The 23,913-nt window shown below is 41.2% G+C and overlaps 1 protein-coding gene across 4 annotated transcripts in view; it reads right to left on the reverse strand.

The window, feature by feature from the left end:
• Nucleotides 1-771: 771 nt before the first annotated feature.
• tafa5l (TAFA chemokine like family member 5, like) overlaps nt 772-23,913 on the reverse strand; it is a 45,170-nt gene continuing 22,028 nt past the window's right edge. For 3 of the 4 annotated variants that reach the window (XM_085145321.1, XM_085145320.1, XM_085145318.1), the window contains 3 exons: nt 20,626-20,753; nt 5,060-5,104; nt 772-2,655 (listed from right to left, as the gene is read on the reverse strand). In XM_085145321.1, coding sequence (XP_085001447.1) covers nt 5,081-5,104; nt 20,626-20,753 — 152 coding nt within the window. In that variant the 3' untranslated portion in view covers nt 772-2,655; nt 5,060-5,080. Of the gene's footprint in view, nt 2,656-5,059; nt 5,105-10,193; nt 14,994-16,599; nt 20,754-23,913 lie in introns of those variants that run through there. The other variant, XR_014871452.1, reaches the window with a different exon arrangement.

Genomic DNA, 23,913 nt, shown 5'->3' on the forward strand with positions numbered 1-23,913 from the left:
AGAGTATTTTGGTTACAGATGTGGCCATCAAGAATTTGTATACAAAACACCAACTTGTCTGCAAACAGTTGCCAACTACTTGCGAAGTGGTAGGGAGATTATAAAAAGGGCACAACCTAGAAATGGAAACCACGTGCTGTCAAACTTAGTGTTTGCATCCATGTCCGGAATCTTCCATGAAAACTATGGGCGACTGCAGCAACGTGCTATTAACCAAAGCAACCACAAGGAGGGTTTTGTGGTAATGCCCTTTGTGAATGATTTCACCAAGTGACAGCCAGCAACCTCTCAACAACAATACACATATTTGCCTAGCAACTGGAGGCTGTCAAGGGGACCAGCCAGTCTCTAGCCCTGTGTGACTGGGGCCTTACCGGACTTACTTTGATGACATGTTCTAGCATAAATACCTGTCAGATTTGGACATTTTTCAGATGCAGAGGCAGAGGAGGTTTATGTATGTCCATCTGTTCTTATCTATCATTGAATAAAATCCATCAGTGTTACTGTCCTGCTTAGAGTCACTGCAGCAGCTCCTGCACTGACAGTGAGGCAAAACAAAGGGACAATTTACTTACGGTGAGTGCCAACCATAGAAGTGATAAATAAAGGCAGCATGAAATCAAAGAAATGGGATCAGGTGGAAATTGGTATTTTCTCACAACACAGAAGACTGTGTACTGACCTGGAAAACACACACACACACGCACACACGCACACGCACACACACGCACACACACACACACACACACCAAATGCACAGTCCACAGCTTCTGGGAGCAGATGCTCTCTTTATATCCTCAAATGCATACATTAAGATGGAGATGTACAGGGCTTTGTAGTACAAAGAAATGAAAAAAGGGGAGCAAGGAGCAGGCACATTAACCGGAACACCTGTACATTATAATGCAACCAACTGCAATCACCCCTAGTAAAGTATCACCTTGGCGATTATTATTTTTGCAAATAGCTCGGAGAGATGTTATTCATCTGCAGACCGTAGCTCGATGTGTTTGGAATGTGTTTTATTTTTTATTTGTATTCTTTTGGAAAAATATTACTGGCGTTCACGTTATTGTGTCCACTTCTTCTGCTTCTCTCAGACTGATGTCTTTTGTGCTACTGCTCCTCTATAACTCCTTAGAGTAAGACCCATAGAACAAAAAATACATTAGTTGGATATATATATATATCAATATGTATGTATGTACATAATTTTAAATATATCAAGCATTTCTTGGCAAATAGCACATCTGGCCAGCCAAAACATTTCATATCAAAATATAGTCGGTTTAGACAAGGATTCGGAAATACATTTAATCACACATAAATCGATTTTAATTACAGAATTTTAACTTATGTGACAATACTGTTTCAATTTCAGTTTCAATTATATTTTATCCCCAATATAAATATTTCTATGTACTAAAGAAAAGACAAGAAGGAAGAAAGGAAAAGGCGAACCCAGGATTAAAATGAGATCCAACATCTGTAAAATCCCAAATGCTTCCTTTTTGCCAGATGGTGAGCTCTGGTCTGGGCGTGTCCCAAAAATATACAAGAGTATGAATAATGCATCGGATATGACTTATTTCACAGTGTATCTCTGGATGTTCCTACTCACTCACGCAAACAGAAAAACATACACACACAAGCACACGTGTACTCACATATTCACACACGGACAGATGCAAACATGCACCCACACCCGTGCGCCCACGCACACATACACACACACACAGTATAGATCATTAAAACAAGCCAGGGGTCCACATCTGCTAAATGCTCCCAGTTGTGTGTACAAGATGTGTGAGGTTCATTGACAAAAACTACTTTTCTAGTCTATGTTGGCACCACATAAAAAAAAACTAAACAACATAAGGTATAAGCTAAGTCATCCAAAATGTCCACATTTCACCATCACGATCTCCATTCCGTGAGCAAAGACAGTCAACTCATCTGTCATCTCTTGTGTGACTATCATGCTATTTCATAATATCCGTCCCGTTATGTGTATGCAGAGACATTGGCAGCTATGGCCTTGTAAAAATCTCACCCGGCCAAATGAGAGAAAGGTGTTAAAAGCTAGAATCCAACGGACAATATGGCCTGCCTCAACCTCTGTAAAGTCACGACTCGAGCAATGAACTGTCATTAAAGAAACTTGGCTGGAATATAACCTTGGATTGCTTCATGGCAGCGACTGTAAAGAAGATGAAGGGGCTTACTTTTGAAAGGCCTTGTGACAAGTCTAAATCAAGCCACAAAGGTATAAAAAGAATCTTCAAGGAGCTGTCCCCTGCAGATTGGGCAGTGGCAGACAAAAAGACAAAAAAAAAGAAAGGCCTTCAGTGAATTTTCCACTGGTTGTTCTGGGGTTTCTCATAGGGATTTTGTTCCATGATTAGTCCATGAAGTTGGGTGTGATGAACGTTCAATGCTGATGTTGTTACCATGCTGCCCTCATGGAGTTTTCAGACGTTTCAGGTCTCTCACTGCGGTGACTGGAGATGTTATGGGTTATTTTATCTTTTATTTTTTATTATTGAAGGTCAGAGCCGATGTAAGTTTTGAGAGCCTCATTGGTGAATGGACAACATATCTTGGGTGTAATGACTGGCCTCGGTTTCTTTAGCAACATAGATGTCAATGAACCTGCAGCAGAAGAAAGAAAGACAAAGACAAACGTGAGACACTAATTGTGAAGTTAGATCGTTTCAGACACTCGCCTTGTTATGCAAATGTGCAGACGATTTTCCGTGTTGTGTAGCCTTTTGAATTTTATGTCAAATTTCAACATTTTCCATGAACCTAATGCTATCACATTAACAGCAGCAGCACAAAGCAGCCTTTATTGTCGCTTTTGCCTGCTTGTGAAAAATTAACTTTTACTTTGGTAATCTAAATCAATTAGCAGATCCCTTGTGTAGTAGTTTACACACTCGCCTAACAAGCAAAAGATCCCCGGTTCAATCCCGGGAGGAGACACAAATCCCTTTGGGGTTGTGTCAGTAAGGGCATCCAGTGTAAAAATCTACCAAATCAAACATGTGGAGCTACCTGCTGTGGTGACCCCTTGTGAATTAAGGGAGCAAGTCAAAAGCAGCTTTAATTAGATTATGGTTCCTGTGCACAAAGGAAAAGAAATAAACGCAGTCTTGGTTTTAATCATGTAACAACTAAATTAGCATTTTCACTTCAGTAAAAAAGAAAAAGAAAATGTGCCCTGATTTCATTTTATTTTTTTTAGGGCATTCACTGCCTAACTGTGAGTATCAGAAACGCCTTTTCTTGGTGTCACGTTTCTGTCAGGGCCAAACTGCAGTCCTCATTATTTTTTTAATCAAAAACAAAACCAGTTTAGTTAACAACAAAAACAGCCAATATACAGATTCAAAGGTGTTAAAGGAAAAAAACCCTGAAAGACCAGCACCACCACCACCCACCGACTTCCCTCCTTCCACTTTAATTTTCATATTTTATCCATGTCAGCTCCAGAAAAACGCTTTACATACAGAATATGAGCCAATTATGAATTTAACGAGAGACTCAAATTAAGGTCTTGTCATTCTTTGCCTGTGCATTGTCTGACATTATGAAAACAGGCATCAGGACTCTGCTTTAGGCACACTTCAACATTTGTTTTGTTAATTCCATCAAATAAATGACAAAATTAATGAGGAATGTATTAATAGAACGTCCCTCACACTCAACGGTAACTGATTTATGCTTTGACATCCATCACCATTGAAGCCTGTGAGGGAACAGGAAACACCTTTTTTTCTGGATATAGTTACCTCTTTTCTTTTCTTTTGAAATCACTATTGCTTCCAGTGAATAAACACAGCACTGGTGTGACTCCACAGTTAATTATGCCACGTCTAAAAGGTAAAAAAAAAAATCTAATTATATGAGTTATGTGAAGAAATGGGTTCATATGTCATATATTCTTTTCTAGGTGGAATACATTTCACCTGCGGTGAAATTCTGCAGTTAATGGCTTAATTTAGCCAATCATTTGATCAAAAAAACCATTTGAATGATAATAGAATTCTGCCATGAATATGTTATATGGATGAATCCATAAATGTTAATACATAAATGATTCAGGGTGACAGTGGACAAATGTGACACCCCAGGACTGACCATATAAATCATTCAAACACTTAAATATGAGTTGGCAAATCCACACAGAATTGCACAAATTCCCAGGGCTGGCAGATAAATATTTATGACGCCCCCTTTCCCCCCGTCTTTGGTAATTGTGCGTGATTCATTTTGTTTTCTCAGTGGAAGAGGGAAAATCAATCTTAGAATATTGGCTATGAGACACACGGCATGCAGATTCCAAATGCCTGTTTTGTTTTGGGGTTTTTTTCTGTAGAATATAAAAGGTTCAGATATATTCAGTCAAGTTCTCCGATGAAGATTTCAGTTTAGTCGTTACTTCATTTCCGGAGGGAAGTTTCTGGATGTGAAGTAAACCTGAGTCAGGCTAACTAGCTACCCACTCCCGTTTACTTGCTGATTTTAAAACAAGTGGTGCTGATTTAGATGGATTTAAAGTATAATTCTTTTCTTTCTGTTTTTTGAATCTATTGTGAAATCTTTTGTAGCTTTCCTCTTGGTTACTAAAAACATTCTTCCATGTAGACATGCTTTCGATATATGTCCTGAGAAAAAACTGAACTTGAACTTGAACCTTGAAGTAGCCGCTCCCTTTGATGTAGCCACAGAGGGGCCCTTTACTTTCAGTTCTTATGCATTTCAAAAAACTGCCAATAACTCATTGCATTGTTACATCAAAGTGACTCGGAAATTGTACCAGACATGGACCTTTATTCAAGCTCGCCATTGAACACATTACTGGAAAATACACTATGAATTGCATTCGAGGCAGGGCCTCTTTTATTTGCTGCTTCTTTTCAAAGTTAGTATTTGTGCTTTCTACAAGATCCAACAATCAAAACATCCTTGGTTTCTTCAAATGAACTGGAAACAGGGTTATGCACTCAGCATGCAAATTATGCAAAATAGCAGATCATCACAAAACTCATACTTGCTGTTTTTCCTCTGCATCCTACGACGGCTCCTTAGGCAAAGGCTGGAAAAGAAGAAGCAGAAGGTCACCAAGGAAGAGAGGGCCGGCCTTCATTTTATTCAGTTTTCCCTCAGCTTACTGGCCTTAGACGCAGAGCAGCATATGTCCATTTAAAAGCACAGATGGCACATCTTCCAATTATATCTAAGGCGAGACGAAGGAAGCTGAAGGTTATTTTGTTCTCTACCAGATTTTATGACCTCCGAGGACACTGCTTCTCCCCTCAACCAGAAAATACGATCAAGTAATGGCCAACGCATCATCTGCATTAAAGAGCAGAGGACCTCTCTTTTCTTCCATCAGTGGCGTCACACTTTTTTTTTCATCACATTAGCTGTGAGGCAGGGTGATAAACAGTGTTCCACTTTATTTCTTTGTGAACGCAACTTCTTGCCGCCCACATTCATCTTAAGGAGGACACGACAACATGCTGTTTTCCCCTCGACCATGGGAGAGATACAGCTTCCTCGCTTTCTTAATATTGGTGAATGAGCCACTTTTGTGCAGATAATGACTTGGCTAATCATAATCAGAAAGCTAATGGTCTGTTTAGCCAATCAGAGGAGCTAAGGCGAGACGGCTGTCTGGGCTGTGCATTGGCATTCCCAGCAGCCGCTGCTTTCCCTTCGGCTGTGCCAGGCTCACAGCACTAAGGCAGACTTGGTATTCCGCTGCCTGCTCGGCCGGTCCTTCTGTGATCTGTCTCTCTGTCTGTCTGACCAGCCGACTGGCCCCCGCGCTGTCGAAGAAATTCAGTCCTCTGAAGAGGCGCTGATCCATCACACCTCTCCAGCAGCATGTCATCTAAATGCTAAGTACTTCCACTGCATCTTTAAATCAAAACAAGAAAAGAAATGAGCACGGGAGGCGAGCGGTTGGAGGGGATAAAAGCTTATAAGGGCACAATAGAATCTACCAAGCAAACCCTTAGCTTTTTGATTACATTCATTTTCAAAGGAGAGGAAATGTGGGAGGGGAGAAACTGAGTGAATAAGCATGAGAGACCCTGTTATACTTTTAAATGTTCAAGGAATACAGAGAAGGCATGGTTTTTGCCCTTAAACATTCCCTCAAAGAATATAATTTTGTTGTTTTAGTCCACTCCAAACATCATCATATATGTGCCTGAGCCACTCCCGCAATAAGGACTCCCTCCCGTTCCCCCATCTCCCCGTCTCAGCCCAAGTCTTTGCTATCGATTGGAGCGATTCCTGAAGTCAGGGCAAGTGCTGAGGCGGCAGAAGCGGCCGACACTATTAACTGCTCCTACTAATTAAAAGGGTAACAAGGTGAGTTTGGCCCCGCGGGACCACTGTGCAAGAGACGGAGCTGGCTGTTGGCCCGCCATGCACACCGGTAAACAGTGCTTAGCGCCTATGGTGTTTACAAGACAGAAATCCAAGGACATTGAAGACATATTCATCTCCCGCCGGCACAAGGGATGGGGGAGATTTACAGATAAAGAGTGAGAGAGAGAGAGAGGATGCGCACTAACAAGCGCTTTGCTAATTGCTTATATTGCGGTGAAATTGAAACATTTGGACCTCGTCTCTGAGCTCGGGGTGCCCTCGTTTCATCATCACTTGTAAACACTGAGCACTGTGCATAAATGATAAAGTTTCCCAGTTCAAATGAGGTGTGCAGCATGGATCTTTGAGAGGGTGCCAGTGGAGATTGGCAACAAAAAAATAATAATATTAAGGGATTCAATTAACGTCGTTCCTTATCATCAACACAACATATTTTAGGATCAAAGTATTTTTGAGATACAGTATGCCTCGCATTACCCAAAATAAAATCATCAGCCAAGGTAGCATTGCAACTCGCAGAAACCTCTGTAGCTGAGACGAAAAGCCACTGCAGGCACAGCAGACGGCTTGTTTGCTCAGTGCTCAAGGGGAAACAATGCAGAGGCTGCATATTTGGTGGCACTTCGAGCTGCAAAATTGTCACCAACAGCACAGCCTGCCATTGTAGAGAGAGGTGCTATGCTGCGCCATCACTGCAGTAAGTAAGAATCTTTCCCCAGGGGTCTCTCCTAACAAGTGGACTCCTGCACAGGACTTAGCTGGGTTCATCAACCGGAGCCTCAGAAAGGTCCCAGTCATAACAATTCACTGGAGCTTCTGCTGTTATTAGCCATAGCCAGAGCTTACTGAAGAACCTGTGTGGATGGTTCACACTTATCGTGTGAGCCTGATGTACTGAAGCATCAGAGCATCACACCCAGAGCTGCCTCAGAGGGAAAAAACCTGATTAGTTTCCAAGCAGCATGTTCTGTTTGCTGCTTTATTTCTGATGCGCCATCTGCAGGAAAAAAAAACCCTCTATTTTTCAAATCTTCTAATTAAGTTTTGCTCTTTAAAGCTGGATTTAATGAATTCATACAAAGCAAGCTATAGCCACAAAATTGGCATGATCTGGAAGACTTGAACCATGTGGCATACACAAACACTGCAGAGAACACAGATTCATGTATTCACTTATGAAAATGTTAAATAAATGAAAACAAATTCAGAAATCATGCTCAGTGGAAAGTAGAACACAAATCAAGCGTATTTTAACAGCCTGTGTATTGATTTTGATGCTGTAAGGAAATTCACGAGGCCCCCAGAGAAAGATGATAAGACACATTTAAAGTTTCAAATGCTTTGCAAAAAGGCCAGCTGGAATACAAAGTCTTTACCATCAGCTAAAACTTTACTAAGCCATTATATTGTGCTTTATATTAAAGTATTAAATGCAAGACTGAGTACATATACTGGTGAAAAAGTGTCAAAAATAAAAACTATATATATTATATAGGTTGATGGTGCTGCATGCATTAATTACAATTAAAAACATATTAACAAATGTACTTAAAAAACAATGTTCTGTGCTACTAAATCAGCATTTGAGTAATTGTATTTGCTTTCTACTACTGGAAACAGGCCTGGGGTTTGTTTTGAGGATGACTACAGCATTTTAAATTAGACAGAAATGTTAGCTTGTAGTCGGGTGCATCATGGGGCTGCAGCACTGAACAATTTATTAAAAATACATACACTAAAGATCCAAAGGGCCCAAAAACATCCTAGCTTTGAAACGGGATGCTGCTGAGCCTGCATGTCCGGTCTACGCGAGGGCTTTTCTGCATCACTGTTACAAAAAAACCCGTGTTGGTGCCCTTTGGCTTTTACAAATTTACTCCCGACAAAACTCTGGAGGCAGGCAGCGTGCAGGCTAAAACACAAATGGCAGTTCAAAGCTTGCCAATGACAGAACTTCAAATAGGGGAGCCGGGTACAGTGTGCTGAAAGTGACAGCAAAAGGGACCGCATTCACTCTGGACTGAAAAGAAAAGGGGGCAACATGCGCCTGGCAAAGTCAAACTGACAAAAGAACTCTTTAATAGATAATGGCAGTACCAGAGGAGGCAAAAACAAAAACACAATGTGTTACTTTATTATAGCATGTAAATGAATACCACAGGAAACACTATGAACTGAGAATGTGATCATGAAGCGTCCTGCAGTATTCCTGTGCAATAACACAACACCTATGATAACACAAATGGAAAAGGAAATGGAATGGTGGGAATATATTAGCTGTTTCTCTGTTTTCTGAACATCTCTATCAATCTAGCCTATTTCAATACATTTTCGGCATCACTCCCCATGCTATCTGCTCAAGACTGATGATCGTGCCACAGCGTGTGACAAACAGATGAGGAGAAACCAAAGAAGCACATTTTTCTTTTCCACTTGATAAATAGAAGATCTGCAAATGAAACTGAAATAAATAGTATATATGCTTATCAAGTGTAACCTCTGTGTACTATGCATTTGCTCGGCAGGGGCACCCGAGCGTTCAAACATCAGTCATTTTATAAATGTACATCCAAAGGCAAAGCAGCCCAGCTACAGTGTGTTATCCCCGATGATCCAGAGAGGGCCTGTCAGATACAATATGACAGGAGTACCGTCAATTCACAAGCAGAAATGGGTATGAAAGGCTGGAGGTGGGCCAGTAAAACATAAAAGCTAGACCCCGTGCTCTTTTGTCTGATGTATCAAAGAAACAACGGCGGCATGTTCCTGTCATTCGATTATGAGTGAATTAAAAAGAACAGTTTTAGTAAATTACAGATTTCTTGTGGCAGACAGCAGTACTACTACAAAAGCAGTGAAAGTTAAACCCTGTTTCTTTCAAGCGAGCACACTAGAATTGATTTCAATAGTTTGTTTTTGCATTATTGTTGGAATTTTACTTGCTGCGGCACAGAAATTAAATAATTTCGGCACTGAATGAGACTGAAAGCCAGCAGAGCAATGAAGGACATGGTGCAGAGCATGCATATCTAATATCTGCAAATGTTCCAGGCCTGGTTTTTCAGTGCAGTTTGAAAATGCAAACATTTCTCTAATGACAACCAGTTTTGATTAACTGAATCATTATTTTCTTTCTGTAATAGACCCGAGACCATTTCCTCTTATTGGAAGAACATTTTACTGTATGTTTCCTTCTGAGCCTTTGGCGCAAGCAGTTGCTATTAAAAAAAATAACCTACTTTACTTCTCTTATCATGCATTTTATTTGGGCTAAACTAATGCTGCTGGTCACAGTGCTACAGCACCTAATCAAAGAGATTCCATCATCACAACCACCTTTATCTAAAGATGGTGCCCCACTGAGAGTGAGTTGGTTTGAACAGATTCCAGAGGCGACAAAGAAGAAAACAAAAAAGAAATAATTTACATATCCTAAAAAAATAATATAAAATATATATATAATATAAGTGCAAAGTTATATGCTAATGAAACTGCAAGTAAAACTAAACTAACACTGAAGGACCTCTTGAAATAGAGCTTTTATTCTCAGTAGGGCCAGTTGTTTTGATAAAGATTTTATAGCAACTAAAGCGATTATAAAGAGTTCTTATAAAAATGTAATTACATGTACAGATGAAAGACAGGCGGCTAATGTGAGCCTTCAGCACAGCAGCCAGCTCTGCTGCATTTACTTTACTTTTGAAAACGACTTTACCGAGTATTATGGCGTAATGCAGCTTGTGTGTTTGACACATATATACTCAGATATACATACATATATATACAGAGACAGCACTTCACTATAATATATCAAAACAGCCACTGTTTTTGGTTTGTTCTTGTTCTTAATCTTTGTGTTATTATTGCTTCAGAGACAGCTATGGCATTTTTAAAGAAGGCTACACTTAAATGACTGTGAAAATGTCTTGTATCTGTCTTGGTTTATTAATTATTTTTAAATAGAAAAAATGCTTCTATGTTCTTCTTACTGTGAATCCTATCAAGACCAAGAGACATCAAGGTGTCGGGACATCTCTCAGTACTTCCTGACCTTCACACTTTGTCTGTAACTCCTAGTCGTTGCCTCCAACTGAAGACAGAAATCTCAGCTCAGTTCATAACTGCGCAGCTACATTGAATATCACTGTAATTTTAGGAAACTCATACCCCAAAACAGGATAGTGTGACAGTGTGTGATCAAGTGAATAAGTAATCACTCAGCCGTAGAGACCATATGACAACCACCAGTTGAGAGGGAAAAAATGAGTAATCCTCAACTAGAAAATCTCGAAATGTTCGAATGCGTTGCTTGCTAGCAGATAGCAGTTTGCACGGAACATGCCACCTTGTCTGCAAATAGTAAACAGCTGCTCTCTGAGCATTAGTAAAATTGTGAAAAACAAGATGCAAAGCAGAAATAGACTGTAAAGCAGCTTTGAGTCACAGCTTTTACTGTGAAGGAGAAATGTTCTCTGTTATCATATGAGTTGGTGTCTATCATGCAAACTACAAGCAACCGCTCTAATCTCCAAGCAAGCAAATCAATGATAAGGAGATTCTTGCTATAGCACCATTTTAGCGACATCCATGAAGAGGTCGAGAATCGGTCAGACATTTTCCCCTCATGTCCAGTATGGTAGTCAAAGGAGTCCAATATGGTAGGCTAATTAGCTAACTGACACTAGTTAGCTAATTATGCTGGAAGCATGCTCACCAAACTTTCAACTGCTCAGCAAGTCATGTTAGCCTGTATGCTAGAAAATACATTCAGTCCAGTGGTTTAGACTAGTTGAGGGGAAAGCTTGAAGATAGCTACATGTAGCAGCCTACTTGTAACCTACCTACTAATTGCATAACCTGGGTACTACTCTCAGTTTTGGTGATCTATGAGCATTTCTGGCTGTGGTGTATGACAAGCTGACTTAAAATAAAACACACTCTCTCTCACACAGTGCCCACAGAAAAAGTGTGTTATAACTGTATCATAATAATTCTGGGACAAGAATGAGGGTCTGTGGCACAGGAGAATGATATATATCTGACTTTAGCTCCACCTGTTATTAGGATAATTCATTTTTGGTGGTTATCATGAGATTTATCATGTATATCATGTTCTACCTGTAGGGCTGAGATAATACCACCTGCTTCTCATGTTATTTGAATAATTAAGTGGTATAAATGAAATCAAACACACTCAGTAGAATTATATTCACTGGAAAGGTGAAACAATGACTGCAGTGTTAGTTTTCACAAAGCTGTTTGGAAATATAGAACACCATTTGAGATAGATGACATGCTTTGACATTTTTTGGCAGTGCACCTGAGGCTCAGTTGTACTGTTTTTTTTGTTTGTTCCTATTTGGACACAACATCCTTTTCTAGCCTCTTACACTAATGATTCCAAGCCATACAGAGAACTGTCATCTGTACCGCAGGTTTCCAACCTCACCGACTAATCAACAATTTATTTCAAGAAGCTGCAGAGAAATAGTTGTGTCCCTGACAGAGCCTGGGAGTGTGTTGGGCTGCCTTTGAGAAGCAAACTCATTAGAAGTCTGTCTCTGGTCAGATGGGCTGCCAGCACAGCAGTGACCATGGCGACACGTGACTTGGCTGCCTGGTCCTTTGTCGTAGACACTGAAGCCTTTATAACTGAGGTGCTAGCAAGTGTTACATAACGACACTGTGGAACTACATCATCTGTCCATGTAATTTTCTCACTTCTTATGAAAGAAGTGAAAGAAGTGAGAATTTCATAACTCCTTCATAACTGGACGGGAACATTTGAACTGACACAGTGCCAAAAATCCAGTTTTATCTGTTTGCTTTGCCCTTTGGTGTCATATTTGGAATGTTTTCTAGCCAAACACCTGTTTTTCTTTGCTCTATTTCTCATAAAGGCACACCTTTTACTTATTCCTTCCTGTACAAATCAAGATTTTTGTGTCATGGCATCCTTTCAAAAAGCCGGCAATGCTAACTGGCTATGATGTCTTTATGTTTACAGCAACACTGGCAGGACTACACAGACTGCGCTGGCTTTTTTTTTTTTAACCATGGCTGACGCTGGAACAAAGAGCACATAGCTGGAGGAGGGCCACCAGAGCAGAAAAAAAGAGAAAATGCTAAAAAAAAACAAAAAAAAACATGCAAGCTTCTCTGACCTACTGGGTCACTCAGTGTGTGTACGTCTGTGCGTATCCTGTTCATTTTGTAACCCTCCTGATTTTGGCAAAAAATGCCCAACTACGACTGGTCTAATCCCCTCCAGGCCACACACTAGCCCATCAATGGCATTTGTTGTGTGGGTGTATGAAGATTTTTGGGGTATTTTCTTCCCACCAACCATCGAGTTATTGTCTGTGGGTCGAAATGCGCACGAGTCTGCAGTCTGACTATGATCAAATCAGGATTTCAAGTACTTACATTTCATACTTTAAGCTCTCGCTAGCCTGTGAAGTAACAATATTCAGGAAAATAGTCCTATCTTTTTTTTCCGCACTGAAGAAGCATTTCTGATATGCAGAATTTCAATTTGAGCCCATCACTTTGCAAACGCAAAGCATTAGCAAAGGCTGATATTAGAGCTCAGTAGTGCTCTCAACAGAGCTCTCGCCAAGCAGAGAGCAAGTGATGCAATCTCACAAGCCTCTCACTTGCCTAAAAGGAGTAAAACTAATTTCAACTGTCCTAAATTCTCCCTGGCTGTCTTGTCAATTTTCCACCTTATGAAAATTTCCAGCTTCCGTTCAATAGCACAGACCCCGGCAAGCAAATGTGCTCTTGTGTAACCCCGCAATTTAAATCCACCCCCCACCCCCACCCGTGTCCCGTCAAGTGTATGGAACCAACCTCATAACACCCCACCCCAGCCCTCCTGAATTGCGCTTTCCACCTTGGAGAATATCATATGTAGACCTTTCAGCAGCTCACTAGTGAAGACAAATTGCAAGCTTGTTTGGAGGGGCCTCTAGAGAGTGATTCATATTAATGGCTAGCTGGCAGTGGAGAGCGGGCTGCATATGCAAACTCCATTAGCAGGTTAGGCTGGAGTGTGTGACCTGGCAGTGCCACCGTGAGCTGCACTCACAAGAGGGCGGGCGGTAAGGAGGAGGCTGAGGTGATGGGAGGTGGTTGTGTTTATAAAGAGCTGCAGGTGCAGTGACATGTGTCTAATATGGGAGTGTCTATATATTGCAGTAAAACTGACAAATCACTTAATTAATGTGTGTTACAATAGTTAGACTTTTTTTAAGGTTTTATTATACCTGTGACACTGACACTGCAACTCCAAAAAATGCATCACGTACAGTCAGCATATAAAAGTGCAATAATTTTTTAATTAAAGTCGACAGTCTACACTGCTAAAGCAACCAGAGTTTCTCAAGGCAAAGAAATGAGATATTTTTCCATGACAGCATCAGCCACCTGATCTCAACCCAACGGAGCACGTTTTTCAGTTACTGAAGGTAAAGAGACGCACAATCAAGCAGCAACAGCAGCTACACAAAGACCTGGCAGGTTATCTCAAGGAAGGAAACACAGTGCTTGGTAATCTCCATGGGCTTTAGACATCAGTCAGTCATTGCCTGCAAAGGATTTTCAATCCAAGTATTAAAAACAATCTTTATATTTTTTTTGTTTGTCCAGTTTCTTTTGAGACTTTGAAAATGGCTAGGTGCCTGGCAGGGTGTATTTAAAATGGCTGTTAATGGTTCTTAACGGTTAATGTAATACTTTTGTTAAACCCCTTGAATTAAAGCTTTTAAGCTGAAAGCCACTGTGTGTGTACAGCCGCAAAATTCCTGTCATCCAGGCACTGTATATGGAGCATTAGTGCACAGATTTGTGCATTTTCTTTTATATCACAAGGTTCTTTCAACATTATCATTATTATTAATAATAAATAATTATATAATGCATGAGGATATATGCATATATATATATTCTCTTTAGATACTGTATTTGAGGTAAAGAACAAAGACCTCAACAACTAATGAAACATACTAACATTTTTAACATCTAGTTGCCCCAAAAATGTCAAGTATTGAAAGTAGGGAAGGCCATGGGGTTGTTAAAATAAAAAGAGTTTATTCTCATGGGAGCACTAGTGTGCAGCATCAAATTAATGGCAATTTGCCTGTTTGATTAGATTTCTGGTATGCAGAGTTTGTATTTTGGCCTGAGGGTGGCTCATGTCCAGAATAGATTATAAAATGTATTATCTACATTCAGGCCTGATATTTGAACTAGAGGAAAGGTCACAGAGTACACATACACACACACAAAAGTCCTATTCTTTTTGAGGACTGTGTAGATTCATATAAAAAAAAGAGTTTCCAGTGTTGGCCTGCACAGTTCATTATTTGACATCAGACAAATAGTTGTTGAGATGTGTCTGTCTGGGCGAAAGTGATAGGCTGACAGGTTGATGTCTCCATTGTCAAAACTCCACCCAGAGAGATTTTATTAGATTCTCTTCCTTTCATTAATGAAAGCAGCACTGCATAGAAACTAGCTTGAGCTGGCTGACTGAATTCATATAGATTTGATAAGTTATTAGAAAGAGATTTTATACTGGACTTACAGTGGGGCAAAAAAGTATTTAGTCAGCCACCGATTGTGCAAGTTCCCCCACTTAAAATGATGACAGAGGTCAGTAATTTGCACCAGAGGTACACTTCAACTGTGAGAGACAGAATGTGAAAAAAAAATCCATGAATTCACATGGTAGGATTTGTAAAGAATTTATTCGTAAATCAGGGTGGAAAATAAGTATTTGGTCAATAACAAAAATACAACTCAATACTTTGTAACATAACCTTTGTTGGCAATAACAGAGGTCAAACGTTTACTATAGGTCTTTACCAGGTTTGCACACACAGTAGCTGGTATTTTGGCCCATTCCTCCATGCAGATCTTCTCAAGAGCAGTGATGTTTTGGGGCTGTCGCAGAGCAACACGGACTTTCAACTCCCGCCACAGATTTTCTATGGGGTTGAGGTCTGGAGACTGGCTAGGCCACTCCAGGACTTTCAAATGCTTCTTACGGAGCCACTCCTTTGTTGCCCGGGCAGTGTGTTTTGGATCATTGTCATGTTGGAAGACCCAGCCTCGTTTCATCTTCAAAGTTCTCACTGATGGAAGGAGGTTTTGGCTCAAAATCTCACGATACTTGGCCCCATTCATTCTGTCCTTAACACGGATCAGTCGTCCTGTCCCCTTGGCAGAAAAACAGCCCCATAGCATGATGTTTCCACCCCCATGCTTCACAGTAGGTATGGTGTTCTTGGGATGCAACTCAGTATTCTTCTTCCTCCAAACACGACGAGTTGAGTTTATACCAAAAAGTTCTACTTTGGTTTCATCTGACCACATGACATTCTCCCAATCCTCTGCTGTATCATCCATGTGCTCTCTGGCAAACTTCAGACGGGCCTGGACATGCACTGGCTTCAGCAGCGGAACACGTCTGGCACTGCGGGATTTGATTCCCTGCCGTTGTAGTGTGTTACTGATGGTGACCTTTGTTACTTTGGTCCCAGCTCTCTGCAGGTCATTCACCAGGTCCCCCCGTGTGGTTCTGGGATCTTTGCTCACCGTTCTCATGATCATTTTGACCCCACGGGATGAGATCTTGCGTGGAGCCCCAGATCGAGGGAGATTATCAGTGGTCTTGTATGTCTTCCATTTTCTGATGATTGCTCCCACAGTTGATTTTTTCACACCAAGCTGCTTGCCTATTGTAGATTCACTCTTCCCAGTCTGGTGCAGGTCTACAATTCTTTTCCTGGTGTCCTTCGAAAGCTCTTTGGTCTTGGCCATGGCGGAGTTTGGAGTCTGACTGGTTGAGGCTGTGGACAGGTGTCTTTTATACAGATGATGAGGTCAAACAGGTGCCATTCATACAGGTAACGAGTGGGGGACAGAAAAGCTTCTTACAGAAGACGTTACAGGTCTGTGAGAGCCAGGGATTTTCCTTGTTTGAGGTGACCAAATACTTATTTTCCACCCTGATTTACGAATAAATTCTTTACAAATCCTACCATGTGAATTCATGGATTTTTTTTTCACATTCTGTCTCTCACAGTTGAAGTGTACCTCTGGTGCAAATTACTGACCTCTGTCATCATTTTAAGTGGGGGAACTTGCACAATCGGTGGCTGACTAAATACTTTTTTGCCCCACTGTAGATATGAAAAAGAAAAAACGTCAGCTTTAATGTATAATTATTCTAACCACATTGTCTTTTATTGAATGGATGGCTTCCTACATAATTTGCCACCATCAGGTAGATTTGTCACTTTGTTGTATCTGGTAGCTCCACCTACATCAAACCTGTGCACCTCAGCATGAATAAAGAGCCATTATCAGCTTTCAGAAAACCACACTCCCCGAATGCCAGTGTGTAATATGATTATTAACCACGTGAAGACAGATTGTCTCGCAATTAAAACCTCCTCTCTGCACTCTCCTTCTCCCAGATACTTGCAGATGTGGACAGACAGAGCTTGGCCGCAGGCCGAGAGGCAGCCAAGTCCTCCATCCTGTTCTCTCTCTTCATCCTTCTATCCCCCCTCCAGCCTGATCAATCCTCTTTATAGATTTCTCATTTTCATTTATCTTCCAGAATGTGCTTTCCTCCCATTTTAGGTCTTACAACAAATACCTCTTGATACCTCCTGTTTTCTACTGCCAAATCCTTCCTATCCCTGCCCCCTCAAAAATACATAACAGAAAAAACAAACAAGCAACCCCCCCCCCCCCCCCAAAAAAAAGAAACCCACTGACATCACTTCAGATTAACTTCTTCAACAAAAATCTGCTCAGCAACAGCTAATTAAGAATGTGCAGAGGAACACATCATTTGCATTTTTTGTATATGTATGTACAAAAAGCAAAACACTAACCTAAGTGTGCTGTCAGGATACATTACAGCACGGCGGGAATGCATGCGTGAAATCTGTCACAGCTGCCCAAGGCTGCTGGACGGAGGAGGCAGAGGAGCAAACAAGATGAAGAGACATCAAATGAGAGAGATAAGAGAGAGTGAAAATCAACAGAGCCGGTCAGAGGCTGACCTTTGGCCTTGTACCTGACGGCAAGGACAGCGGTCTCTCCTGCTCTGTCCATCTTATCATCTCTTGCTGACAACACCAAGCTGTTTCACTTGCACTGCCTCTGTAAGTTGTACCCCTCTGTTTCTTTCTGTTGACATAATCTTACCTGAGGCAGATATCAGGCAGGTAAAAAAAATTATGGCATGAAGGTACAATCAAAATAGTGTTTGTCCATAAATATGAGCCTACTTCTTTGTATTGAGCCACTTACAGTTATTTAAATGATCCAATGAACTCATGCATGTTCTGTCGAAAGGAGATCGCTTAAAGGACATGGTATTTCACAGAAACACACAAACTGTTCTTTGGCATTGGTCCTGTGAAACAATGGGTTTATGCCAACAATGAGATTGGTCTCAGTTCCAATTTGTTGCGCATGGATGCTTGCACAGGATCTCTTGGTCTCATGTTTGATTGTACTTTCACAATAAATCCTTTTCCTACATGCAGAACTCAAGTCCTGAGTCCAAAGCAAGGTTTTTTAGATTGATGCTCACTGACAGAAATTATGTTTTTATTAATTAAAAAAAGACTATTTTTCAGTGATTGTGTGTATTCAGTTTGTTTTGATATTTACCAAGACGAAGCAACTGTTATAAAGTTTAAGATCTGGAGTTAAAAACAAAAAATCATGTTTTCATCCGAAGCATTGTCAAGAGATGCTAAGCATTTCTAGATTTCTCATGCTACATTAGGCAACAACACTAGCTGGAGACTGCTGCGGCCAGAATTCTGCCAATCATGTGCAAAGAGCTTGATGATCTTGTCGCCTTTGAAAGCGCTGCTTTGAAAAAAGGGAATAGGTCTGCAACCATTTCCAGTCTGTTGCTGTCTAAAAAGGGTTGCACTTGACTAACTCAGGTAGATAGCAATATGTTGGGAATCTGTCTGCATTTTCAAATTTAATGGCAATTATTTGCACATCTTCACTCTGAGAATGATTGAGAGTCCGAGGGAATGAGACAGACAGCGGTTGTTTGGAGACAGGTTGTCTCTCCCCAGGCAACCTGCGCAATCCCCTTGTGATCATAAGCGATCGCCCAGAGGTTGAGAGGGTTGCACGTTCAACCTTTGGGTCACTGCAATTTTTTTTTTTAATTGACAACAACCACCAGTTTTTCCTAGTAGCAAGAAGGTTGCTGTCCTATTTTTCCTCTAGTATGACTGAGCCATTAATATGCCCAAAATATGTGAGAAAAGCTCCAGTCTCTTGGCTAACAAACAAACTTTTGTCTCTCCACCGCCGTAGATTTTATCATGCATTGGCAGATTGTTAGGCCTCGGTGTCTGATACTGCTGCAGCTGATGCCAGAAGACAACTTGTGCAGATTTCTGTGACAGAGCTGCACAATTTGTATTTGACACCCTGGGAATGACAGCGAAAAGCCGAGCAAGCAAGGTAACACTGGTAAATGTAAAAAAGTGGTGCAGAAATAAAATTAGAAGAGTTATAAAGTCAGCCAGTTGGCTCAGAGATTTAATGACCACAGTTTGGCTCTTTGCTGTTCAAGGAGCAGATGACTAAAAAAAAAAACTTGTCCAGCCGAGCTTGTCACCAACAGTCGTTAGGCCCTCTTCAAGATTTTCATGAACGTGGGAAGCGCAAACCATTCTAAAGAAAAGCATAGAGGACATGCTAGCAGTGTAACTGGGATCGGCTGACGTTTTTTGGAGGAAGTGTATTTGTTTCCATGACTTGTCAAAGACAGGTTATCAACACCATATCTCCACAAGTCATAGCAGGAAGGTGGCCACCTGCTGAGAGAAATGCATTACATTGAATTGTACAGAAAGAATACAAAATTGCTCCATTTTCATGGAGCATAGAGCTGCATAGTGTGAAATTGCCAAGAGATATAGTGTGAAGCACACAGTGACAGAGAGACCTGTATCCATGGTGACTCTAATGTTCACTAAACAAGCAGTAATGTCTGGAGGGTAGATATTTTTCTTTATTCTTTGCTTTCAGACACATTCATAATGATTATTCTTTTGCATTGATACAAAAAATATATGAAGTTAACCCTCGTGGAGACTAGGAATGCTCCTTGTGCATTGTTTCGCTGCTTAATCAAATTAGAATTAATCAGTGCTCAGTAAGCGATGCAGCACTGGCAGCTCTGAGGCATTGGATGCACTGTGAGGGGAGCCTACAGAGGACCAGATGACACCATATTGAGGGTTTTAAAAATTCAACATGTTTTGTATTCGTTTACATCTTTAACAAAGTCAGAGAGAGGTCAGACGCTAATGTTATCTGTCTGCACACTGCCTAATGCTTTGGTCAACATTTTTACATATCACATATATCTGTCTTGCATTTGCATTTGCAGACGTTTTCCATCAGCTTCCACCTTCTCCATAAAAGCACAAAGACAGAATAATAACTACAGAACATTTGTTCCAAATGTGTGATTCACTTGCAGTTCCTAGCTCGTGTGATTTGGTGTCAGATTCAGATTTGACTGGCTTCAAATGATTTGTTTTAGCTTTGGGAGGAGATGACTGAGCCTTGGCTAGTGTGTTTAAGTCATTCTGTAAAATAATCCAGGATGTAGGAAAAAGAAAGTTTTCCACAAGTAGCCCGGGTAATATGGTACACTGATCCAGCAGCTCTGTAGCTGAACATCTTATACTTAAGAGCTGCAGATCAGTAAAAACTAATGATAATTTCACTAATTTCATGAGATTTTCTTCCTATGCACCTCCCAACACATCTTTGCACCACTATTACTGTATATGCTACAGATTCAGGGGTCAGTGTTTCAAAAGTTTGAATTACCAAAATTCAAAACTCCTGTAAAAGTGTAAAACAAACCAGACTGAGGCCTAAAGATATATAAAAAATTTTTTCAAAGTTTGATCCCACAGAGAGCAGTGCTGCATGAATTTTCTGGCATCTTTTTTCCACTATTGATGCAGTGTTTGAAACCTGGATGCTGACCTGCTGTTTGACTGAAATATACTCCCTGTAGCCCAGGGCTCAGGCTTCACCTGACACTATCGGCTGGCGGGGGTTCGCTCATGCTGAAAATGTAGGCGCATTGCTGTTATGTGCATATGGCGTATATTAATGTCACGTCTAGTAAATTACCGTGACGGTCTTGATGCGACCACTGCCCCTGGTGCAGGTCCAGCCGGATCGGTTGAACAGGAGGCTGCAGACCTCCCCCTCCATGCAGGGAGCCATCTCACACCACTGACGGCTGCGAACAATTCGCGCTGGGAGGCAAAGAAAGACATCAGGTCAAAGAGGTAAATTAGACAGAGAGACAGATTCACAGAGCGAGAGAGAAAAACTGCAGAAAAAGTCAACTTTTTCCCCTTAACAAACAAATCTGTTGTTTTTATGCTCACCAGACATAAAAGTAACCTTATATGTTGATGTCTCTAAAAGCCTGTAGTATTTTAATGAGGTTCTTGTTGAACTAGCATGTCAGAATTGCCTGTGGTAGTAACCTTTACAGGCCAGCTGGCGGTCCATAAATTACTCTCTTGCTAATGCAAGCTTTCACTGCAACTGCACAGAAAGATTGCTTCCCCCCCCTTCCCGTTTTGACATTTTTTTTCTTGGTGGAAATTAAAACCTAATAATGTTTCATTTGTTTAAGCTAAATTATACTCTGAGAAGTTGAGTCCAGCTACAGCTTGGCCATACATTTGATCTTGTTACAAAATGCACACATCTTCATTTTTCACGTTGTTAAAGCAGGCCATACGAAAGGCGTCATAGGTTTTGTAAAGTTTTCTGCTCATCTTCATCATCAGAGAGCAGATGAATCCATCTTTTTCCCCTACTGAGGTCCTAATTAGGTGGAGGCTGTGGTGGTGGTGGCGTATCTCCATTGTGTTTTACAGGTGTCACCACAATTTAGGAACACTTGGCGATTATTTGTTTTTAGCCTGCCTACCTAAAGATATAATAGCTTTTATACACTGGAGATCATTGTGGCCATATTAGAATGTGACAAATGACATGACTGAAAATTGGTCAAAAAACACTCAAAACGCAGATTGTAATAACAGATAGGGGGCCTTTTTCAAAAAATATTATATATTATATATATTTTCGTTTTGTACATGTGTCTTGTCCAGTAGCTGTGGGAGGAGAAAACTGTGTTCATTTAGCATGGACAAATGCATTAGTAAAATTGATGCAGCAGCACCATGGGTTTTTCAGTCTACACATTCTTCTTGTCAAAACCTGATGCCAACAAACCCACAATGCAAATTGAACATTAACAGATCAGTGACAGATTGGGAATTGTTGAGGCGGCGATGGTGAATAATAGAAGGAAATGGATTGCAGATGTCTGGTTAGACCGCTTTTGTATTTTTATTTTATTTTTTGTTGCACTCAGCACCCCCAGATTTACACTTTCAAACTTGCAGTCTTAAGCCCCAATGGACAGTGACGTTATTTGAGCACTTCTAGCAGGTTTTACTCAAAATAAACCACAAACAACACAGGCAGCTGTGTTCCCAACACAGTAAACCCACTTATGGAGGCATTTGGCCAACATGTTAGTGGCAGGCTAGCAGCTGTAATTTGGTTTTAGGCCCTCGCAAATGCCAAATGTATTATTTCTGATGTCAGTATTGCTATGGTGCTGGACTTATTGTTTTTAGACTTTATGCAGTTGTGACACAAATGACAGCTGCAGGGGTCTGTAAACCTTAAATTCATTTTCAGTAGCATTTTATAGATAGATTAGAGAGAGGAGATTACATATCAGAAAGGCAATCAAAAACAAGCCTTTCTCCAGTCTTCTTAAAGTTATTTGTTGGCAGAAGACGCCAGGCTGTCACAGCGTAACCGAGTGATGCTCCCATTCTCCCGCTGCAGCCTGACTGCATGACATTGAATTAACATTCGCCTGTCGTCGAGGTTGATAAGCACTGATTGTTCTTTACACAGCGTGCTAAAGCAACACTGAAAGGTTATCAGCTCTCTGTGGACCTGGCTGGGGCCACCGCTCCTGCCTACCCACGATCCCCGGGGGCAGCACATTGTGGAACGAGGTAACATGGTGGGCAAATTGAAAGAGAGGAACTACAATTCGCCGAATGTCCGGAGGAGAGCTGATGGTGGAACCGAGAGGGGAGCCGCAAAAGGGGAAGAGTAAAGAGGTGCGGAAAGAGAGGCCTTGTGACATTTTGCTGTGAGGTATTCCTGTCCAAGCCTTGTTAACGGCCTGAAATTGGTCTTTGGAGTGTCAGACCCCAACTGCTAGTCTGCAATAAAGATCTGCTGTCTTGTGGTATTTATCAAGCTGGCCAAATAGCACTCTCATGTATGTAACGCGGCACACACAATCACTGCTGTGTAAATACAAAGCCCTTCTCCCTCAGCAAATAATGGATATTATTTACTCATCGTGAAAGGAGCTGTGCTTTTTTAAGCCTACTCTCATAGTGTTGCCATGCAGCCAGGGAGAGACAGCAGTTCAACGAAACAATACATAAACCTGTCGTCGCATCGCACAGAACGAGCTTAAGAAGATAGTTTAGCTTTGCGACTGGATTCTGAGACAAAATGGTCATTTTGGCATCATCCTGAGTGGGGAAGAGGCAAATCTAAAGTGACCTTCCTCCTGACACAGCAACGTGCCGCGGTGAATTTTCATTTTCACAGCTATCCGTCAGGTGCAACAAAGCGTAGATTTATCAGTCAGTTGCAGATGTAGTTTTGAGTACATTACAGGGCCAGCAAAACTCAATTTCCAGGGCAAGGAATAAAAGCTGAGCTGGCAAAGCGGCGGGAGTGCTGACTAACCGTGGAGTGCATCAGGCCAGCCAGCCCAGAGTCACGCAGGTTGGCTAAAATAAATGCAGTTTTCCTGCTGTACTATCCGGGCACCCGATAGCTTGCCCTTGTTACTTTTTCAATGCCATCCATGACAACATGAGTTGATCTATGATGACTTGATGAGTCTCCTGGTGCTGAGAGCCGCGGATTGGTCACGCGGCGTTAGGGTGGGATGAGAGCATTGCTGTGATAACCTCATGCACGACAATATCATGAATAACACGAGCGGCAACAAAACGGCAGCGCTGCAGTTCGGCTTCAGCCTGTCTCCATCCATCAAACCTATCGCTCCCAAAATGCTGGCACGCACAATTGTAGACACATTAAAAAGCTTAGACGTACCACCCACCCACCCACTAAGCTTCTGTGCTAAAGCTGTCTGAAAATATCTGTCTGCTGCTTGATTTCACCCTTCAGTATGCTTTACATGCTGTGGGTATAATAAACCTGGCTTGTTGGGTTACTCAACTGGTGCAAATTGCTGGAAATATTGTGGCTATCTTGGCATTATAGTTTTACCATGGTGTTTGAACAGATTTTCAGGCCTGTTTTGTAATGTTTTCCTGTTTGTTA

This window comes from Neolamprologus multifasciatus, chromosome 20 (genome assembly GCF_963576455.1).
Source record: "Neolamprologus multifasciatus chromosome 20, fNeoMul1.2, whole genome shotgun sequence".
Classification (NCBI taxonomy): Eukaryota; Metazoa; Chordata; class Actinopteri; order Cichliformes; family Cichlidae; genus Neolamprologus; species Neolamprologus multifasciatus.